Consider the following 21,939-nt stretch of genomic DNA (forward strand, 5'->3'; position numbering starts at 1 on the left):
AGCGGCATGGCGTAGTGGGTAGAGCGGCCGTGCCAGAAACCTGAGGGTTGCAGGTTCGCTTCCCACCTATGGACATCAAAGTCGCTGCCGTTGTGTCCTTGGGCAGGACACTTCACCCTTTGCCCCCGGTGCCGCTCACACTGGTAAATGAATGATTGGTGGTGGTCGGAGGTGCAAACTGGCAGCCACGCTTCCGTCAGTCTACCCCAGGGCAGCTGTGGCTACAGATGTAGCTTACCACCACCATTGTGTGAATGAATGATGGGTTCCCACTTCTCTATAAGCGCTTTGAGTATCTAACAATAGAAAAGCGCGATATTAATCTAATCCATTATTATTATTATTATTATAATTAATCTCCCTGAAGTAATTCAAAGATGTTTGTGCTCTCTGGCACAGGTTTGGCAAGAAGAAGGAAGACAAGAGCAAAGATGCGCTGCGAGTGGTGAAGAACAAGCTGGAAGCTCTGAGTGAGGAGGAGGGCGGCGGCAGAAACAGGTAAACATTTGACACGCACCCCCCCATAAACCGTGACTCATCACGATGTCCACTCCCTTCTCGTGAAAGCTTTGATCCGCGGTACGCCGAAATCAACTATGACCAGCTCACCCCGGACTCGGGCACGCTCCCGGACGTGGAAGACGACGACACCGACCCCAACTACGCCCGGATCAACAACTTCCTTCAGCCGGACTCGCCACAGCTGCCTGGCCACACCCACTCCCTGGCGGCTCCCGTGACCGCGGCGGGCAAACAGCCTCATCTGGACAACCTCTACGCCCAGGTGGTCAAGCCTCGGCAACAACCTGCAGAAAGGTGAGAGGGGGAGGAAGGTGTTGCACTAAATCAGGGGTGTCAAACTCAAATACAGAGTGGGCCAAAATTCTAAACTGAACAAAGCCGCGGGCCAAAGTTGAACAACTTAACCTTTTAATAGGGACCCAAACAAGTTGTGCATTGAATATTGAACAAGCAAGGCTTATATAACTTTATAGTGACATGCAAAATCCAGTTTTGTTGGTAGCGGGGGTGTATATTGTCCCGAAAGAGTTAGTGCTGCAAGGGGTTCTGGGTATTTGTTCTGTCGTGTTGATGTTGTGTTACAGTGCGGCTGTTCTCCCGAAATGTGTTTGTCATTGTTGTTTGGTGTGGCTTCACAGTGTGGTGCATATTTGTAACAATGTTAAAGTTGTTTATACGGCCACCCTCAGTGTGACCCGTATGGCTGTTGACCTGTTCACTTTGTGCGTAGAATCCGCATATGTTACGTGACTGGGCCGGCACGCTGATTGTATGGCGGAAAAGTGCACATGACGACAGGTTGTAGAGGACGCTAAAAGCAGTACCTTTAAAACACGCCGCCGATATTGTTGTCCGAGTGGACATCGGGAGAAATTCAAGAGAATAGTTGCCCCGGTAGATTTTTAAGGGGGGGGGCACTGAAATTCGGGTGGGTTGGCAGGTATTAGAATTAGCGGTGAATGCACCGCCGCTGTATAATACCGGCGGGCCAGCTCTAATGTTCATTTAATATTGTCTCAAGGGCCAAAATAAATTACATGGGGGGCCAGAGTTTGACACCCATGCACTAAATAGTATTCTTTGCATGTCAGCGCCTTTGTGAGAGAGGTTTGTGAGCAAGATGCTATTGTCACTAATCAGCAGGCACGGTCTGGCCACAAAAGACATAAAACATGAACAAATGTACTTGAACCCATCATGTGCACACTTTATATTTACACATTTGACATCTCTGTGGTCCAAAGTGCGGCCATTGACAGGCTTGGACACTTAATCACATTCTAATCTTGATCTTGATAATAAGTCTGTGTGCAGCTTTATAAACACATCATCACAAATTGGTTGTTTCTTTTGGAGGAAGTTAGTTTCCATGTTTGTTTTTATTACTGCAGTTTGTATTTTTCTTTCTTGTCATACAAAACATAGTTTGTTTTTGTCAGCACTGGACCGGTCGTTGCTTTTAAATGGAAAACAGTTTAATAGTTATTTTTTGTTTTTGGAACAGCGTAATGAGCAGCAGAGTTACAGTACAAATATATACTGTATTTCTAAATGAATTAGTCATTGTTGTTAGTAAGCACACGTCTAAAATAGTTAAAGCTGAATTTAAGCTGAAACAGCAAATATTAGAGCAACTGAAAAGGTACAGTCGTGGTCTAAAGTTTACATCGCATGGACAAAGATAAGACCTTCTAGAGCAGAGGTCGGGAACCTTTTTGGCTGAGAGAGCCATGAAAGCCAAATATTTTAAAAAGTATTTCCGTGAGTGCCGAATAATATTTTTTTTAACACTGAATACAACTAAATGTGTGCATTTTTAAGTAAGACCAACATTATTAGACTATAAGAAGTCTCTCATTCTTTTAACAACATTGTTATTCTTGAAGCTAACCAATAATAAATAATATACTCCTTACCATTATTGTCACTTCTTGAACAGGTGCGGTAGAAAACGGATGGATGGATTAAAATACATGAGAATGTTTTATATTTTGAACGTTATTTTTAACATTACGATTACCTGCGGAATTATTAAGTACTTATTCTGTTAAGTAATGTCAGCTGAGATTTATCTGAGAGCCAGATGCAGTCATCAAAAGAGCCACATCTGGCTCTAGAGTCATAGGTTCCCTAACCCTGTTCTAGAGAAAAGTTCTGTGGTCAGATGAAACAAAACTGGAGCTGTTTGGCCACAATACCCAGGAATATGTTTGGAGGAGAAAAGGTGAGGCCTTTAATCCCAGGAACACCATACCTACCGTCAAGCATGGTGGTGGTAGTATCATGCTCTGGGCCTGTTTTGCTGCCAATGGACCTGCTGCTTTACAGAGAGTAAATGGGAGGATTAGCTCCAAATTGTTCAGGACAAACTAAAATCATCAGGGGGGAGGTTGGGTCTTGGGAGCAGTTGGGTGTTCCAACAGGACAATGACCCCAAACACACCTCAAAAGTGGTAAAGGAATGGCTAAATCAGGCTAGAATGAAGGTATTAGAATGGCCTTCCCAAAGTCCTGACTTAAAGGTGTGGACAATGCTGAAGAAACAAGTCCATATCAGAAAAGTAACACATTTAGCTCAACTGCACCAGTTTTGTGGTGAAAAATGTAAGCAGAAGCTTGTGGATGGCTACCAAAAGCGCCTTATTGCAGTGAAACTTGCCAAGGGACATGTAAGCAAATATTAACATTGCTCACAGACTTGCTGACATTTTCAGTAGAGCCATAATAAATTCATAAAAGAAGCAAACTTCATGAATGTTTTTAGTGAGCAACAAGTATGTGCTCCAATCACTACATCACAAAAAAATAAGAGTTATAGAAATGATTGGAAAGTCAAGACAGCCATGACATCACGTTCTTTACAACTGTATGTACACTTTTGACCAGGACTGTTTATGCTTCATAATCCGATTAGTCGACCAATCGCTAAGATAATCGATGACTAATCGACGATCAAAATAGTCGTTATTTGCCGACCACAAATGTGAATGCACCGTTTAAGCCAGGGTTTGGGAACCCATGGCTCGTGAGCCAGGTGTGGCTCTCGGATAAATCTGAGCTGCTTAACACGATAAGTAATGAATAGTAATCAAAGTGTTAAAAATAATGTGCAAAATATAAAACATGCTCGTGCATTTCAATCCATTCATCCTTTTTTCTGCCGCACTTGTTCAAGAAGTTGCATTAAGGGTAAGAAGTGATTTATTTATTATTGATTAGTTTAGTTCAGACCACCAAACACCGACATGAGAGCCTGTTTCAGGGTTGCAATATTTTTTATTTTTCAATAAGTCTCTGTTGCTTTCCAGCAATTGTCTTTTTCTCTTTTGTTCTCCTTCGCACTCTGGCTCCAGCCCCAACCCCCGTCTCTCCTCCTGGCTGCTGCTTATAACAGAGCGACAGGTGATTAGATAACGAGGCCCAGGTGGGCCATTTACGCACCTGTCGCTGATTTCGAGGCCGGTCCTGGCACACCCTGCTTCGCTGCAGGCCCGCAGGCCACGCCCCCTCCACAGTTAGCTTCAGAATAACAATGTTATTACAAATAATAAGAGAGCTGTTATACTCTAGAAATGTTGGTCTTACTTAAAAATGCACATGTTTAGTTGTGTTCATTGTTAAAAAAATATGATATGGCTCTTACGGAAATACATTTTAAAATATTTGGCTTCTTGGCTCTCTCAGGCAAAAAGGTTCCCGACCCCTGCTTTAAGCAATGGACTTTCAGATTGGAAACTGACTCCCCATTCTAGGAGTCGGGGACAGATGGGAATGGAGGGACAGATTGAAGGTGTGTAGAATTAGTGATGTGGACTACATGCTAGATTGGAGGATTCAGACAGAAGAGAAGCGGGGATAATTAGCCACACTCTAGCAGCCTGACAGATCTGTTGGACCACTTAAGCTTTCATCCGCCAGTGGTGGGTGCTTCATTACCAGATCTTTTCTCTCTCTCTCTCTCTCTCTCTCTCTCTCTCTCTCTCTCTCTCTCTCTGTCTCTCTCTCTCTGTCTCTGTCGGCCTCTGCTTTGCTGCTAATGTATATTAGTTGCTCTTTAGCATGAGCGTGATGGATGAGGAGCCTCGTCTGCATTACACTCTGCAGGGAAGCTGATATTGTTTTATAGAACTCCGACCTGCACACACTTTGGTGACACTTCAATAAGACGTTAGTCCTCATGTGTGTTTGCATCAGGCCTCACATTAATAATCATACACAGCCTTCTTGCACAAAGAGCTGGGAGATATATGGACTACACTCAATATATCGCGGGTTCATCTCTGTGAGATGTAGAAAATTACTATTTTGTGAGTATTCCAGTATACCGTATTTCCTTGAATTGCTGCCGGGGCGCTAATTAATTTAAAACCTCTTCTCACTCCGGCACTTACCAAAGGCATGCGGTAAATTTAGGCCTGCGCTTATAAATTTGAGTGTGATGTAAGGATACCATCATGAAAAGCACATTTAATAAAAAAAGGTTATTATGGTCTTACCTTTACTTATAAATGAAGTCCATGTGCAGCTCCTTCTGATCAAAAGCATCGATAACTTGTTTATAGAAATTTTCCTTATCTTTATTTAGTTTTAAAAGTCTCTCTGTCTCAATGGAGATCTTCCTTTATTACCTCCTGCTTCCATTGAAAGTCCAGTTTAGAAAACTGTTTTATTTTAGATATGTAATCCTCCATGTTAAAAGTGCAAGCGAGAGGAAAAAATAAAAGTCTTGCTGCTTGTTGTCACTTCTTCTGCAGCCGAGTAGTCGCAAGAAGGATCACTAGCGCCCTCTAACACCAGGAGGCGGGAGTCATTTAATGACTCATATTTGACACACGCAGCTACGGTATATTAATAAAACATAGCTGCTTACTGTTCCTTTTAGCATATTCAATAGCTTGAACCTTAAATCCTACTGAATAGCTCTTAATCTTCTTCCCTTTATGCGATTTCAAATGATTGAAATCAGCCTCCTCCATTTTGAAAATGATGACATGTGAAGTGTCACTCGTGACGTGACGAGTTTGACCCGGTGGAAATTCTAGGCATATGCTAATTATTTGGCGGAACGAGTTTGACCCGGACGAAATTCTAGACGTGCGCTAATAAAAATATTTTTGAGTTTGACCTGGTAGTAATTCTAGGCAGGCACATACTATATACCCGGCGGCAATTCAAGGAAATACGGTAAGTTCTCACGCAGTTGCGTTCAGCTGCGGCCATTACACTACAGGCTTCTTTCTTGTCTCTCCTTCTCACAGAGACATAAAACAAGCGCACCTTCTTACATACGTCACATACTGTCGCGCGTGCAACGTCATACGCCCTCGCCGAGCAAAGAGGTAGCGGAATGGGTAACGTTAGCTGTGGAGTGAGGTGCAAGCGGAGCGAGTGGTAATATGAGAGAAGGTAAGATGCATATCTGGTAACTAATGGAGGAAGAAGAATTATTTCCAAAGAAAAACCGCACAGGGTCTGCCGTTTGCCGGTGATTTGGCTTCAAGCGGGAAGATGTTGAACAGACAAGCGTAATATGTCAAGTATGCTGCAAAAGCGTTGCTACAAAAAGTAGCAGCATTACTAATTTGTAGCATCATTTGAAAAGTCACCCGCTAGAGAATGAAGAGTGCTTGAAACTCCGCATGTCAACATCTCTGGCTGGTGCCACACCCAAAAAAATGCCGAAGCAACCAGCACTGACCCAATTGAGCCTGGCGTCTTTCATTTCCACATCGACACCGTATGACAAAAATAGTCCGCAACAGAAGGAGATAACGTAGGCAGGAACCTACCACATAGTGAAGGACATACACTATTGGATTTCCTATCATGCAGCTCATTTTTATTATACACTTTTTTAAATATCTTAGTGTCATCATGCACAAAAGTGCACTTTATTTGTTTTAAACTATTGCAGTGGCATTCTGTACAAAAAGTGCACTTTAATTTAGTGTTGTTTTGATATGTCATCTTAGTGACATCATGCACAAAAGTGCACTTTATTTGTTTTAAACTATTGTAGTGGCGTTCTGCACAAAAAGTGCACTTTAGTGTTGGTTTGATATGTCATCTTAGTGACATCATGCACAAAAGTGCACTTTGTTTGTTTTAAACTATTGTAGTGGCGTTCTGTACAAAAAGTGCACTTTAATTTAGAGTTGTTTTGATGTCATCTTAGTGACATCATGCACAAAAGTGCACTTTATTTGTTTTAAACTATTGCAGTGGCATTCTGTACAAAAAGTGCACTTTAATTTAGTGTTGTTTTGATATGTCATCTTAGTGACATCATGCACAAAAGTGCACTTTATTTGTTTTAAACTATTGTAGTGGCGTTCTGCACAAAAAGTGCACTTTAGTGTTGTTTTGATATGTCATCTTAGTGACATCATGCACAAAAGTGCACTTTGTTTGTTTTAAACTATTGTAGTGGCGTTCTGCACAAAAAGTGCACTTTAGTGTTGTTTTGATATGTCATCTTAGTGACATCATGCACAAAAGTGCACTTTATTTGTTTTAAACTATTGTAGTGGCGTTCTGTACAAAAAGTGCACTTTAATTTAGAGTTGTTTTGATGTCATCTTAGTGACATCATGCACAAAAGTGCACTTTATTTGTTTTAAACTATTGCAGTGGCATTCTGTACAAAAAGTGCACTTTAATTGAGTGTTGTTTTGATATGTCATCTTAGTGACATCATGCACAAAAGTGCACTCATAGCTTGTTTTAAAATGTCTCTGACAATCTTGCACTTTCTGTTTTGGAAATGACATGAATGTTTGTGCCACCGCTTAATAACTGTTTAATAAATACACTTTTAGTTGTGGTTTCCCTCTCTGCATGAAAGTTTAAAAGTAGCATATATGAATGCAGTATGAAGAAGAATGTTTGAATGTAGACACATAGAATCATCATACTGCTGTCATTATATGTATCAAGTGTTCATTCAAAGCTAAGGCAAAATATCCACATATATATGCTGTATCGCGATATAGCCTAAAAATATGGAGATATTAATAAAAGACCCTACCTGCACATGCTCCCTTGTTGCCGACTGTTTCCATTTACCGAGCGCCACCTGCGGCTCGGTCACCGGGCACACACACGCACACACACACGCACACACACACACACACACACACACTTTGTAGAATTGCATACCCTCCGGCTCGCTGTTGTGTCTTTAGTTCATACACACACTTTGAGAAATATGCATGCACAGACGCCCACCTGGTGTATTTTTACGGGAAAGTTCATCGTAACCTAGCAACAACGCCATGTGTGGTCCTACGAAGAATCATTATGTTCAAGTAGACGAAAGCCATCACATGTCTTAGCGTTCAGAGGTGCGTTACCAAGGAAACGGTTCCCCTGCTCATCTTTTACACTTTATTGATGCGGAAGTAGACACTTAATACACATGTGGGAGATGGCATGTGCTGGTCAGTCGCTTATCCCGACGGTTGTGGAAACCAAGTCATCAAACCCTCCCCTGGCCCCGCCCCTCATGCTGTCAAGCAGGGAACATTGGACCCCCAAGTGTCGCCCACCTATTTTACTGCCGGGACATTTTCATTAGTGGCTCCGATGGCAGGTGCGTGCCGGGATGGGCGTCACATTTGATTAGCGGCGTGCGAGAGGCTGACCTGTGGAGAGAAAAGGTTAGCTATGCTTGTCAAAAGGTATTATCGCAGAGGGCCCTCGTCAGAGCTGCTCTGGGTAACAGCGTGAGGAGATGAAATAGGCGGGAAAAAACAATAAGGGTGTGCATGTAAGCATTGCTATTTCTTTCCCCCCATGAATGTATTCCTTTGTTTCAATGTTGGTTTCCATATTTCTTTATTCTAACAACAAAACAGATACAATTGTGCAGCCCCATTAAAGATGGCTACTTTTCACATTTAAACCGTAAACAGTAATAATTCCTGCTACCTGGGAATCAATATCAATACTCAACTCAATCTTTTGTACTTTTGTATGTTAAAGATGGATAGGTCTTTATTGTCATTGCATAAGTACAAAGAAACTTTGTTTTCAGCACAAACACGTTCAAGATGAGACAAACAAACAGTGGGTCACCAACTTTTTTGAAAGCAAGAGCTACTTCTTGGGTACTGATTAATGCGAAGGGCTACCAGTTTGATACACACTTAAATAAATTGCCACAAATAGCCAATTTGCTCAATTTACCTTTAATAAATAAATCTATATACTGTATATATATAAAAAATGGGTATTTCTTTCTGTCATTCCGTCGTACAGTTTTTTCCTTTTACGGAAGGCTTTTTGTAGAGAATAAATTATTTAAAAAAACACTTAATTGAACGGTTTAAAAGAGGAGAACACAGGGAAAAAAAATGAAAATTAAATTTTGAAACATAGTTTATCTTCAATTTCAACTCTTTAAAATTCAAAATTAAACCCAAAAAAAGAAGGGAAAATCTAGCTAATTCGAATCTTTTTGAAAAAATTATTTATGGAACATCATTAGTAATTTTTCCTGATTAAAATTAATTTAAAAATTTTGATGACATGTTTTAAATAGGTTAAAATCCAATCTGCACTTTGTTAGAATATATAACAAATTGGACCAAGCTATATTTCTAACAAAGACAAATCATTATTTCTTCTAGATTTTCTAGAACAAATTTTTTTTAAAGAAATTCAAAACACTTTGAAATAAGACTTAAATTTGATTCTAAGGATTTTCTAGATTTGCCAGAATATTTTTATTTTATTTTAACCATAAGTTTGAAGAAATATTTCACAAATATTCTTCGTCGAAAAAACAGAAGCTATAGAATAAAATTTAAATTTGTTTAATATTCTTTACAATGAAAATAAAAAAAATACTTGAACATTGATTTAAATTGTCAGGAAAGAAGAGGAAGGAATTTAAAAGGTAAAAAGGTATATGGGTTTAAAAATCCTAAAATCATTTTTAAGGTTGTATATTTTCTCTAAAATTGTTTTTCTGAAATTTATAAGAAGCAAAGTCAATAAATAAATGAATTTATTTCAACAAGTGAAGACCAAGTCTTTGATATTTTCTTGGATTTTCAAATTCTATTTGAGTTTTGTCTCTCTTAGAATTAAAAATATTGAGCAAAGCGAGACCAGCTTGCTAGTAAATAAATAATGTTTAAAAAATAGAGGCAGCTCACTGGTAAGTGCTGCTATTTGAGCTATTTTTAGAACAGGCCAGCGAGCGACTCATCTGGTCCTTACGGGCGACCTGGTGCCCGCGTGCACCGCGTTGGTGACCCCTTGTGTCCAGGGTTACAGAACAGGAACGCTAACGGGTCGCCACAAGGTCCCCCGTAAAAGATGGGGAAAAAGGTAAAACGCTGGGGAAGGATGAGTAAAAAAATACAATTTAGACTGGACTACCTTAGGGGCCTAGTCTGGAGTGTGAAAAAAACCTCCATAGCAAAGCACATATACAAATTACAACGTACATTTCCAGATATTTAGCCACAGAGGGGAGGGAGTGCGGGGTCATGGTGGTCGGCTGCAGCTCTCAGGCGCTGACCATCCTTTCATCACCCCTATGGGATTGGCGTCAAGGGCGTTTTCTTGTGTATGTGCGGCGTATATTTTTTTAGATGCATGTTTGTGTGTAAGCCTGCAGTGAGTCTCTATTCCGCGGCCTTGATGTATTGTGCAGTCTCTAGTCCCAAGTCAACAACAACAGGTGTCTGTCCATGAGAGACAAGAAGGGAGTTTGTTGTGTCTTTGCTGCACTGTCCTTCAGGAGAGTCTCATATGGTAATAAATGTTTATTTATATTAAACACGATGTGTGCGAGTCCTAACATGCGCCTCTGCTCATTTTATCAGCAATGTCATGACAGCACAGGGCTTCTTCTCATTGTCATCACATTGGGTTGAGTTTTTCCTTGCCCTGATGTGGGATCTGGGCCAAGGATGATGATGTGGCGTGTGCAGCTCTTTGAGACACTTGTCATTTAGGGCTACATAAGTAAACTTTGATTGATTGATTGATTGATTGATTGATTGATTGATTGATTGCTTGATTGATGATGACAGCGCTGTCATGTCCATTAAAAGAAAGTACTGGTCATTTTCAGAGACAGTATAGAACAGGGGTCACCAGGTCGCCCGTAAGGACCAGATGAGTCGCCCGCTGGCCTGTCTTAAAAATAGCTCAAATAGCAGCACTTACCAGTGAGCTGCCTCTATTTTAAAATTTTATTTACTAGCAAGCTGGTCTCGCTTTTCTCAACAATTTTAATTCTCAGAGAGACAAAACTCATAGAATTTGAAAATCCCCCCAAAAATAAAAGACTTGGTTTTCACTTGTTTAAATAAATTCATTTATTTATTTACTTTGCTTCTTATAAATTTCAGAAAGACAATTTTAGAGAAAAAATACAACCTTAAAAATAATTTTTGGATTTTTAAACACATATACCTTTTTACCTTTTAAATTCCTTCCTCTTCTTTCCTGACAATTTAAATCAATGTTCAAGTAAATGTATTTTCTTTATTGTAAAGATTAATAAATACATTTTCATTTAATTCTTCATTTTAGCTTCTGTTTTTTCGACGATGAATATTTGTGAAATGTTTCTTCAAACTTTTTATGCTTAAAATAAAATTAAAATATTTGTCTTTGTTAGAAATATAGCTTGGTCCAATTTGTTATATATTCTAACAAAGTGCAGATTGGATTTTAACCTATTTAAAACATGTCATCAAAATTCTAAAATTAATCTTAATCAGGAAAAATTACTAATGATCCTCCATAAATTATTTTTTTAATTTTTTCAAAAAAATTCGAATTAGCTAGTTTTTCTCTTCTTTTTTTCGGTTGAATTTGGAATTTTAAAGAGTCGAAATATATTTATAAAAATGTTTGTTTCTTTATATATTTATTGTGACAAATCATTAAGATGATCAGTGTTTCCACAAAGATAAATATCATTAATTATTAATAATAACATAGAGTTAAATGTCAATTGAGCAAATTGGCTATTTCTGGCAATTTATTTAAGTGTGTATCAAACTGGTTGCCCTTCACATTAATCAGTACCCAAGAAGTAGCTCTTGGGTACATTTTTGATTCATTAGTACCGTGGTACTTTTATGGGGTATTGTCTGTATAATTTTGACGACAAAAATTAATTTATTGCATTTTGGATTCAAGCTTTAATATAAGAAAATGTGTAAAAAGTGAAGCGTTGTGAATACTTTCCGGATGCACTGACCATGCCAAACCATGAATGTTTGATTGGATGGGACGACCACATTTGTAAATAAAGTAAATAAAGATCTGTAAATGTCGGCGGACACTAGACCACTATTTACATGTTTTCAGCCTTCTTTCTGTCTTTAATCATGATTACACTAATTGTTGGTATCGTCAGCCAGGGGAGCTGAGACTTAATGACATAATTACAGTGTTGCTTCATTTGTAGAGCAAACATGCACGCTCAGTCCAAATGGCCGCCCCTGATTAAGGGAGGTGGGACGGACTAATGGGCCGCGTTCAAAATGGGCGGCCCGGGATGACATATGTCGACAAGGACTTAGCAACACTGTTGTCGGCAGCAAAAAGCAGCGAGACAGAGATTTGTATTGATTAGCTGGACTTTGGAGGAAGTCCCAAGTCCTTCTCAAGTGATGCCACTTCACCTGTCTGACTGCTGCTTGGAAAGGTGTCTCTCTCTTCATGCCAGGAATGTTTTGTGTTGATGGTCTCACACACACACACACACACACACACACACACACACACACACACACACACACACACACACACACACACACACACACAGACAGACAGACACACACACAGACAGACAGACAGACAGACAGACAGACAGACAGACAGACAGACCGACCGACCGACCGACCGACCGACCGACCGAACCGACCGACCGACCGACCGACCGACCGACCGACCGACCGACCGACCGACCGACCGACCGACCGACCGACCGACCGACCGACCGACCGACCGACAATAATTCTTCTTTAGTTGAGAATTTCATATTTTTGACTCAACAAATAAAGGGTTTGTATGTTTTCTATATCCAACATTATGTATTATTTTAATTGATCTTTTTTGTAACACAGTTAACGAATGTAGCGCACATTTGTAGTTGTTTCCCCATATTTCTGCACAATAACTCAGATATGTAACACTAGCGAGCAGTAGTGAATATAAAGTCATTTTTGGCCTAGGACGTATTTTGCTTTATTCATGATGGAATGTTTTGTGCCACCTTATGTTGTATGTTTTGTATATGAGATTTACAGTTCATTTTATCATCTATTATTACTGAATCTGATAAATCAATGGATAAAAAGCCGAGCCTGGAGACGCATGCACATTTATCATAATTCTCCCTCCCTCATCAATGTTGCTGGGTGCAAAATGTGTTTTGTTTCAACCCCTTCTTAACCCTGAACCTACATTGTTAATACACGCAACCATAACTCAAAATGCCGGACATTTGAGGCATTTAAGAAACTCCACCCTGACAGCCCGGCAAAAGAGGACATGTCCGGTGAAAAGAGGACGTATGGTCAGTCTATCCTAGCTTGGTCACTGCTAGCACCGGACATGTCTTCTTTTGCTAGCAAAAGGCTAGGATAGACTGACCATACGTCCTCTTTTCACCAGACATGTCCTCTTTTGCCGGGCTGTCCGGGTGGAGTTTCTTAAATGCCTCAAATGTCCGACATTTTAAGTATTGTTTACTTAACTTAATATGTCCATCTGGAAACTCGTTTGAAACTCCTCCGCACGGAACCGATGCCCCCGTACTGAAACGGTTCAATACAAATACACGTACCATTACACCCCTAGTATGCCCTCTTACTTTTTCCACTTTGAAAGTTCCCTTCAGAATGTGATATGGGCTCAGGAGCAGTTTTTGTGGATGTTCTCTGTCTGCCTGTCAGTCTCAATGCATCCTCCCTGCTTGTCAGCGTCGAGCCAGAGAACAGCGGGGGTTGTGAAGGAAGATGAAGTACAGTCTGTGGTTTTTCCTCCAGGCTTTCTATTTCTCGGCTTTAGTAACCGCTAACTCTCAACGTGCTTCCATGTGTGCTGCTCGGCTCCAAACACCTGGCTTATAATGTCTGTGCCCTTGCAGTGATCCGAGGTACCAGGCGGTGCGGCGGGAATACCAGCCGGCCCGAGCGGCTCCGGCCTACGATGAACTGGACACGGCGCGGCGTGGAGCCTTGGAGCACGACCCACACAGGGTGAGTGCGTTGTAGGGCTGTATGGTTGTGATGCCAACATACATCCACATAATCATAAAAGTATAGCGCAGCCCTGTTGTCGTCACGTCGTCTCATTGCTGCTTTACGAGCAGACGAGCATGTTCGGCAGCGCTCAGTCACAGAGTACTCACAAGCAGAGACAGTGTGTAGACAGAAAAGGGAGAATGGGCGCATTTTGGCTTAAAAAGTAATGATAAAGGTGAAGCTATGTGTAAGGGTCTCTAACTTCAGGTTCCTGGGCATCCAGACCTAGGAAGACCTGTCGTGGAGTATGAAGACCGCAGTGACCATCAAAAATGCACAGCAAAGACTTTACTTTCTGAGACTCCTCAAAAGGAACAACCTGTCTCAAAAACTGCTTGTGTCCTTCTATCGCTGCTCAATAGAGTGTGTGCTGACATACTGCATGTGTGCGGTACGCCAGCTGCACGGCGGCAGAGAGGAATGCACTTCTAAGGGTCATAAAAAGTGCTGCTCTTTCCCCTTCCTAGAGGAACTGTACAGTGCCAGGTGCCTCGAAAAGTCCCAAAACATCATAAAGGACCCATCTCACCCTGGACGTAAACTTTTTGAACTGATGCCCTCAGGCAGGAGAGACAGGACAATAAAATGCCGGACAAACCGATTTAAGAACACTTTTTAAACCCGAGAGCAATAATGTCGCTGAACACAAGATGACAATAATGACTGTGCATGTCAGCTGTATGCTTGGTATTTTATGTAATTTTATCTATTTATCTATCTTCTTATGTTTTTATATGTTATGAATTTGCACTAAATTCGTTTTTGCACACAATTTCTTTGTACAATGACAATAAAGACATAATTTATTCTATTCTATTCTGTTGTAACACTGAAACGCCCCCAGGAAGAGGTCGTCAGTGTTTTGGCTACTTCTTAATAAAATAACTAATCATCGCCTCCATGGTGACAAATAAAGTAAGTCTCTTACAAGTATTATTATCACTGCAGGACGAGGAATAACTAAACATGCTTCACTACAAACCCAAGCTCACCAGCATCCGAATGTAAAAAAAAAAAAAAGCATTGGTGGATCTACACCTGACATCTACTGTAATGATACCAAGTACAGGAGCGTATCTAGTCGATACTACTATGATTATGTCGATATCTTTTGGCATCACAACATCTTCTTTCGTTTTTAAAAATGTATGTTATGTTCATAAACACGGGAAATGAGACTATGGACATATGAAGACTTTTGGTATCGGATCGATACTCACATTTCTGGTATCATCCAAAACTAATGTAAAGCATCCAAACAACAGAAGAAGCATCCAAAGTAAAAGGTTGTAAATCCTTATTTGTCCAAAAATAGTCATCTTTGTTGTGTGTCACCAAGTGTAGTGTGACTAGAACACAATCGTGTTTGTTACAGAAGTAGAAACACACACACGTGGCCAGAAGTCAGATCTGCGCTGCCATGGCAACAGAAATAAATGCGCAGAATAAATCGGTCCCGGAAATTATTACAATGATCAACTTATAGTAAATATTGTACATAATACATATTGTTATGAACATGTTACCACTTTATATACAGACTTGTGTGTGTATAAAACGTTGATGGAGGGTTTTGGAGTTGTTTTAGGGGCTTTAAACAGCGTGTCCTCCCATCAGCCACATCTTTGAAGCCTTGTTTATCATCTTTAAAATCGTTTAAAAAAAAAACAACCTGTGTTTTTGTCTCTCATGAATGTGAACAATGCAAAAAAGTGCCTTTAACTTAATTGATATGAGACTTTTTGAAGGGAACAAATACATAGACTTGAAAAGAATATAAACATATATTAGTTGATTTAGTTCAAAATTTAAGATAAAAAAAAGAAATACAATGTTGTTTAATTTTATTGTAGTTTTTTTGGACAAATTTGCTTACTTCAGGTGCTGCAGTGTCCTTCCGTTTTTTGCTTTCAACAACTGAAAGTTGTGCCGTTCCATTTTTAATCATCATAGCGTGTCTACTTTATACATTTCTTCATCCATCACTCCAAGCTACTTTTTACAATACAACTAAAACTCTTTATACTAACGAACCCGTATCGTGTGAGATGTCAGCGGGAGTGTTTTCATGCATAATTTGTACTTACTATTGTAATGTAATGAGGCTAACGTTAGGCTAATATGCTAACATGTTTACGAGTGTCTGTGTTAGTATTATTAACTTACAATGCTATTGTTTTTGTGTTGTTTCATTTGAACAAATACCCTCAGTAATTTCACCAAGATGTCACCGTGGAGTTATTGAGTCTGTTTAGCTGATTGGAGAGCTAGCTTCCACAGCTAGTGGCTCCATGAGCATGACTTCTGTTTTGTTTGATCAGCCGTTTTACTGCCATGTTGTGACGGTACACAAAAATTTCAGTTCGGTACGTGCCTTGGTTTTGAGGTCACGGCTCGGTTCATTTTCGGTACAGTAAGAAAACAACAAAATATACATTTTTGGGTTATTTATTTACCAAATTTGTAAACAATGGCTTTATCCTTTTAACATTGGGAACACTATAATAATTCTGCCCACGTTAATCCACATTAAACTGCCTCAAGTTGTTGCTTTGATGAAATAAAATGACAAAACATTTCTTCTACATATAAAAAGTGCAACATTAAACTGTTTCAGGTCAACTCATCATGCTTAATTTATTACAGCACTTGGGAAGCCTGTGCTTGATTTTTATTATGTTAATGTTATATTTGTATCAACATGTGATAGCAGGGACCCTGCCATTCAAAATTATAACTATAGCTGAAAAAATAGTACAATAGCAATAGGAGAAACTATTCATCCCTGAACACCATGGAGTTCATGTTAAAGTTAAAGTAGCAATGATTGTCACACACACACTAGGTGTGGCGAAATGTGTCCTCTGCATTTGACACATCCCCTTGTTCACCCCCTGGGAGGTGAGGGGAGCAGTGGGCAGCAGCGGTGCAGGCTTGATGATGCACTTACATTATTATATCACCAGCATACACACTGCACAATGAGCTAACACACACAAACACCACAAAATGAGCTAACGTTACACTAAAAGTTAATCAGCCTTCACCTCAAGCCAGGACTCCGAGTGAGCTGAGCTTGTTTCTAGAATGTCTTCTAGAACGTTGACTGGGAGGTGTTTATTGTAATTTGGGGAGAGTCCGCTGTTCACCTGCTAAACACCTATCCGCTCGACGCTGAAGCGCTGACTACATGCGCTCTGAATACGCACTGCTGATTGGCTGTTACCGCTCTGAATACGCACTGCTGATTGGCTGTTACCGCTATATATGTAACCAATCAGATGGTTGTGTGGGTGGGACAATGCTGGGTGCTGTGTAGGAGACAGAGGCAGAAAGCAGAGCAGCTTGTTAAGACTTTAGCTGAGGCGGCTACCTCATATGTTCGTGTGGAAACTCGTTCGGTACACCTCCAAACCGAACCGGAACCCCCGTATCGAAATGGTGGAATACAAATACACGTACCGTTACACCCCTACTAATAACTTATTCCACCAATCAGAGGCTTAACTGCCAAATCTTGCAATACTGTTCTCTCAGACTGAGAAGAGAGTCTGCATCTGGATGTAAGTCTTCATTGTTTCCACATTTGCAGCCTGGATGAAACCCTGGCCATTTTCAGCTCACTTGTTAAGGTTTGGAGGTAGAATGTTGCATCCAGGCGGCGCCCTCTCGCCTCTTTATGTTGTTCATGAAGACATCTTCGAGACCAGTGACATTTCCATCCCCGCTTTTTTTTTGTTTAGCTCTGCAGCCGCCGTCACACTCACTCTTCCTTCTCATTGATTTTCCATTTCATTGTACTGTACTCCTTTCTTTGTACAGTAGGAAAGCATAAATCTCTCCATTTTCTATGGTGACATTGGCTGGGTTAGATGTGCATTGATCCAGGCTGAAGAAGACGTACTTCTACCTCTCAAACTCTGCAACCAAATCTATAGCTGTTTATTAAAGATTTTAGAATGGCCTTTTTTTTTCAATAGCAAGCCCAAGAATGCAGAAAATCAAACCGTGGCTGTTCGTTCTTGAAATGACTTCTGTTTCTACGAGTCCACTGTAAGCCGAGTTTTAGTGTAAGTCTAAATTAACAATAAAACATAAAAGACATAAAAAATTAAAGCTGCAAACACCGATGGACGGGACCGCTTGGGCTGCTGCCCCCGTGACCCAAGCCCGGATAAGAGGTAGAAGAAGGAAGGATGGATTATTACACAAAGAAAAAGTTGTGATACATCAGTCTCATAGTAATAAAAGTTGTAAAGTGGCTTGGTGCCGCCATTTTGAGACTCTAATGCATTGTAAACGTTGTGCAGCTTTTGTATTGAAGTGGGAATAGCAAACTTCCTGTTGATTTTAGCTGGGTGTGGTCAGTGTATGAAATATAGGTCTTAGTGAGACCTACATTGAGGTTTTTGTTTCATGTGTGTTTGACATTTATAATGGGAATAAGAAGCGGTTTAGTCAGAGCAGGAAGCAGCCATTTTGTGACAGCAGCAGTTCTTTGGGGGGTGATAAAATCCAAACCGGGGTTGTAATTAAAACTCTTTCATCAACTTTTAATCAGAAGGGTTCAAACTCTCTTCTGTGTTTATTTGAAGGTGAAACGACAAACGGCCTCAGAGGAGATAATGTTTGAAAAAAAGCACCATTTTTTAGCCAACTTTTGTATTGATGGGGGAATTGCAAACTTCCTGTTGATTTTTGCGAGTGTATGAAATATAGGTCTAACTGAGACCTACATATAGGGTTTGTTTCATGTTTCTACGACGTTCCTACTGGAAGTTATTGGCAGTTTGTCTGTGTTTTCTTCCTAGGAGGCGGTAGAGCGCAATTTTGAGTTTTTTGGGTTTGATCGCAATTTTTGCCTGTACTGATGTGTGTGTCAAATTTGGTGAGTTTTGAAGCATGTTAAGGGGGTCAAATTACAGCTCAAAGAGGTGGCGGAATAATAATAAAATATACAGTAAAAATAAAACCTTAGAAATTCATTAGGGTCCTCTGTCCCAAAGGGACATCGGTCCCTAAAAATGCAATAATACAAATTAAATACAACAAATGAAAATGTAATAAAAAAGAGAACAACTCATTCTTTTCCTGTGGTTGCCTTGCATGTTAAAGAAGGTTTGCAAGGAAGAGAGAGACAGACTTATTGGGAGGAGGAAGTCTCAATAACGAGACTATATAAGCCCTTTTCAACCAACATTTTTGGAAATTTAGGTTGCGAGGAACTGTAGTACCTGAAATTAGGTTCCTTCCCAAGTGTGTTTCCACCACATTTTATAGTTCATGGTAGTTCATACAAACATGTTGTAGAGAAATATGGCGTCAATTGTTTGGGACTCCTTGACTGTTTTAGAGGCAACTTTTGGCGTGATATTTGCTAAATGTTGTAAACATTCCGCCAGGAGGGACAAGAAACACATCAAGCTTCAAAACATCAAATCTGATACATCAGCTTTGGTACAGTAGTGTTACAAGTCTACGAAGAAGCCTCCTGCGAAAGAAGCGGCGCCAAAGCCGGCTGCAAAGAAAGGTGTGCAAAAACTGCAGTTAAATATAACTTTGAAAAATAATAAATAGAAGTTTGAAATCGGTCTTGAAAAGCAGGAAGTTGTCTGTATCACAATAAATGGGTCATATTATGCAGAAACCACTTTTCAAAATGTTTCGGTACTTTTCTAAATAAAGGGGACCACAAAAAATGGTTTATTTTATTTGAAATAAAAAATCTTATGGTACATTAAACATGTTTATTATTGCAAGTTTGTCCTTAAAGGGGAACATTATCACAATTTCAAAAGGGTTAAAAACAATAAAAATCAGTTCCCAGTGGCTTGTTGTATTTTTTTGAAGTTTTTTTCTAAATGTTATCGGTCCCGGAATATCACAAAAAAAAGCTTTAAAGTTCTTGATTTTGGCTATTTGCGATGCAACTATCCATTTCCCTGTGACGTCATACAGTGCTGCCAATACAAACAACATGGCGGTTACCACAGCAAGATATAGCAACATTAGCTCGGATTCAGACTCGGATTTCAGCGGCTTAAGCGATTCAACAGATTACGCTTGTATTGAAACAGATGGTTGGAGTATGGAGGCAGATAGCGAAAACGAAATTGAAGAAGAAATTGAAGCTATTGAGCGAATAGCTATTGACGCTATTTGGCCATAGCATGGGTGTACCTAATGAAGTGGCCCATAGCATGGCTGCCTTATTAGCATCGCCGGTAAAATGTGCGGACCAAACGATCAGGACTTTCGCATCTTGTGACACTGGAGCAACTTAAATCCGTCGATTGGTAAGTGTTTGTTTCGCATTAAATGTGGGTATCTAGTTTCAAATGTACATACAGCTGGCGTAAATAGCATTTTAGCATCGATTAGCGTAGCATGTTAGCATCGATTAGCTGGCAGTCATGCCACGACCAAATATGTCTGATTAGCACATAAGTCAACAACATCAACAAAACTCACCTTTGTGATTTGGTTGACTTTATCGTTGCTAATGCATCTGCAGGTTATCCATACATCTCTGTGCCATGTCTGTCTTAGCATCGCCGGTCAAATGTGCAGACACTCTGGTACATTCAATGGGGGTCTGGCGGCAGATTTCTTGCCAGTGGTGCAACTTGAATCCCTCCCTGTTAGTGTTGTTACACCCTCCGACAACACACCCACGAGGCATGATGTCTCCAAGGTTCCAAAAAATAGTCGAAAAAACGGAAAATAACAGAGCTGAGACCCGGTGTTTGTAATGTGTTGAAAATGACAATGACGGTTGTGTTACCTCGGTGACGTCACGTTCTGACGTCATCGCTAAAAGAGCGATAAACAGAAAGGCGTTTAATTTGCCAAAATTCACCCATTTAGAGTTCGGAAATCGGTTAAAAAAATCCATGGTCTTTTTTCTGCACCATCAAGGTATATATTGACGCTTACATAGGTCTGGCGATAATGTTCCCCTTTAAATAAAATAGTGAACATACAAGAGAACTTGTCTTTTAGTAGTAAGTAAACAAACAAAGGCTCCTAATTAGTCTGCTGACATATGCAGTAACATATTGTGTATAAAATGTAATAATCACTTATTCTTCTCTTCTTTGATACTTTACATTAGTTTTGGATGATACCACAAATTAGGGTATTAAACCGATACCGAGTAGTTAAAAGATCATACATTGATCATATTCAAAGTCCTCATGTGTCCAGGGACATATTCCCTGACTTTATACCATATTTTTGGAGTATAAGTCGCTCTGGAGTATAAGTCGCACCTGCCGAAAATGCATAATAAAGAAGGAAAAAAACACATATAAGTCGCACTGGAATATAAGTCGCATTTTTTGTGTAGGTTATATGAGGCATAAATAAGCAACTGCTATGTTAACCTAACATATTATGGTAAGAGTCATTCAAATAACTATAACATATAGAACATGCTATACCTTTACCAAACTATCTCTCACTCCTAATCCATAAATCCCATGAAATCTTATACGTCTAGTCTCTTACGTGAATAAGCTAAATAAAATTATTTGATATTTTACGGTAATGTGTTAATAATTTCACACATAAGTTGCTCCTGAGTATAAGTCGCACCCCTAGCCAAACTATGAAAAAAACTGCGACTTATAGTCCGAAAAATACGATAACCATAATAATTTTTAAAAAATATCAATGTAATCACAGTGGTATCGACTGAATAATGTCCTGTAATTGGTATCATTACAGTGGATGTTAGGTTTATATTGTAGCGTCCCGGAAGAGTTGGTGCTGCAGGGAATTCAGGGAATTTGTTCTGTTGTGTTTGTTATGTTGTGGTGCAATTATTCTCCCAAAATGTGTTTGTCATTATTGTTTGGTGTGGTTTCACTGCATGGAACATGTTTATGACAGTGTTGGCCTTGTTCATACGGCCCCCCTTAGTGTGACATGTATGGATGTTGACTAAGTATGCACTTTATTCTCTTGTGTGTAGTGTGTTCAAAGGTAAGATAGTTAATGGTTAATGGTCGGACATAGTCAAATCTTGTCTTGATCATTTTTTAGTTCATCTAATACAATGCCATGACTTAAAGCACTTTTCTTGAGGGTGTTATAACTTCACCTTTATCTTGACTTTTTAAGCCAAAATGCGTCC

At 39.8% G+C, this 21,939-nt stretch overlaps 1 protein-coding gene across 1 annotated transcript in view; it reads left to right on the forward strand.

Annotated features, from left to right (window-relative positions):
- The window catches only part of pard3ba (par-3 family cell polarity regulator beta a), a 329,828-nt gene that overhangs the window by 233,458 nt on the left and 74,431 nt on the right, over positions 1 to 21,939 (forward strand). The window contains 3 exon segments of the mRNA XM_061889407.1: positions 400 to 498; positions 568 to 816; positions 13,646 to 13,757. Coding sequence (XP_061745391.1) covers positions 400 to 498; positions 568 to 816; positions 13,646 to 13,757 — 460 coding nt within the window.

The sequence above is a fragment of the Nerophis ophidion genome, linkage group LG27 (assembly GCF_033978795.1).
Source record: "Nerophis ophidion isolate RoL-2023_Sa linkage group LG27, RoL_Noph_v1.0, whole genome shotgun sequence".
NCBI classification, from domain to species: domain Eukaryota; kingdom Metazoa; phylum Chordata; class Actinopteri; order Syngnathiformes; family Syngnathidae; genus Nerophis; species Nerophis ophidion.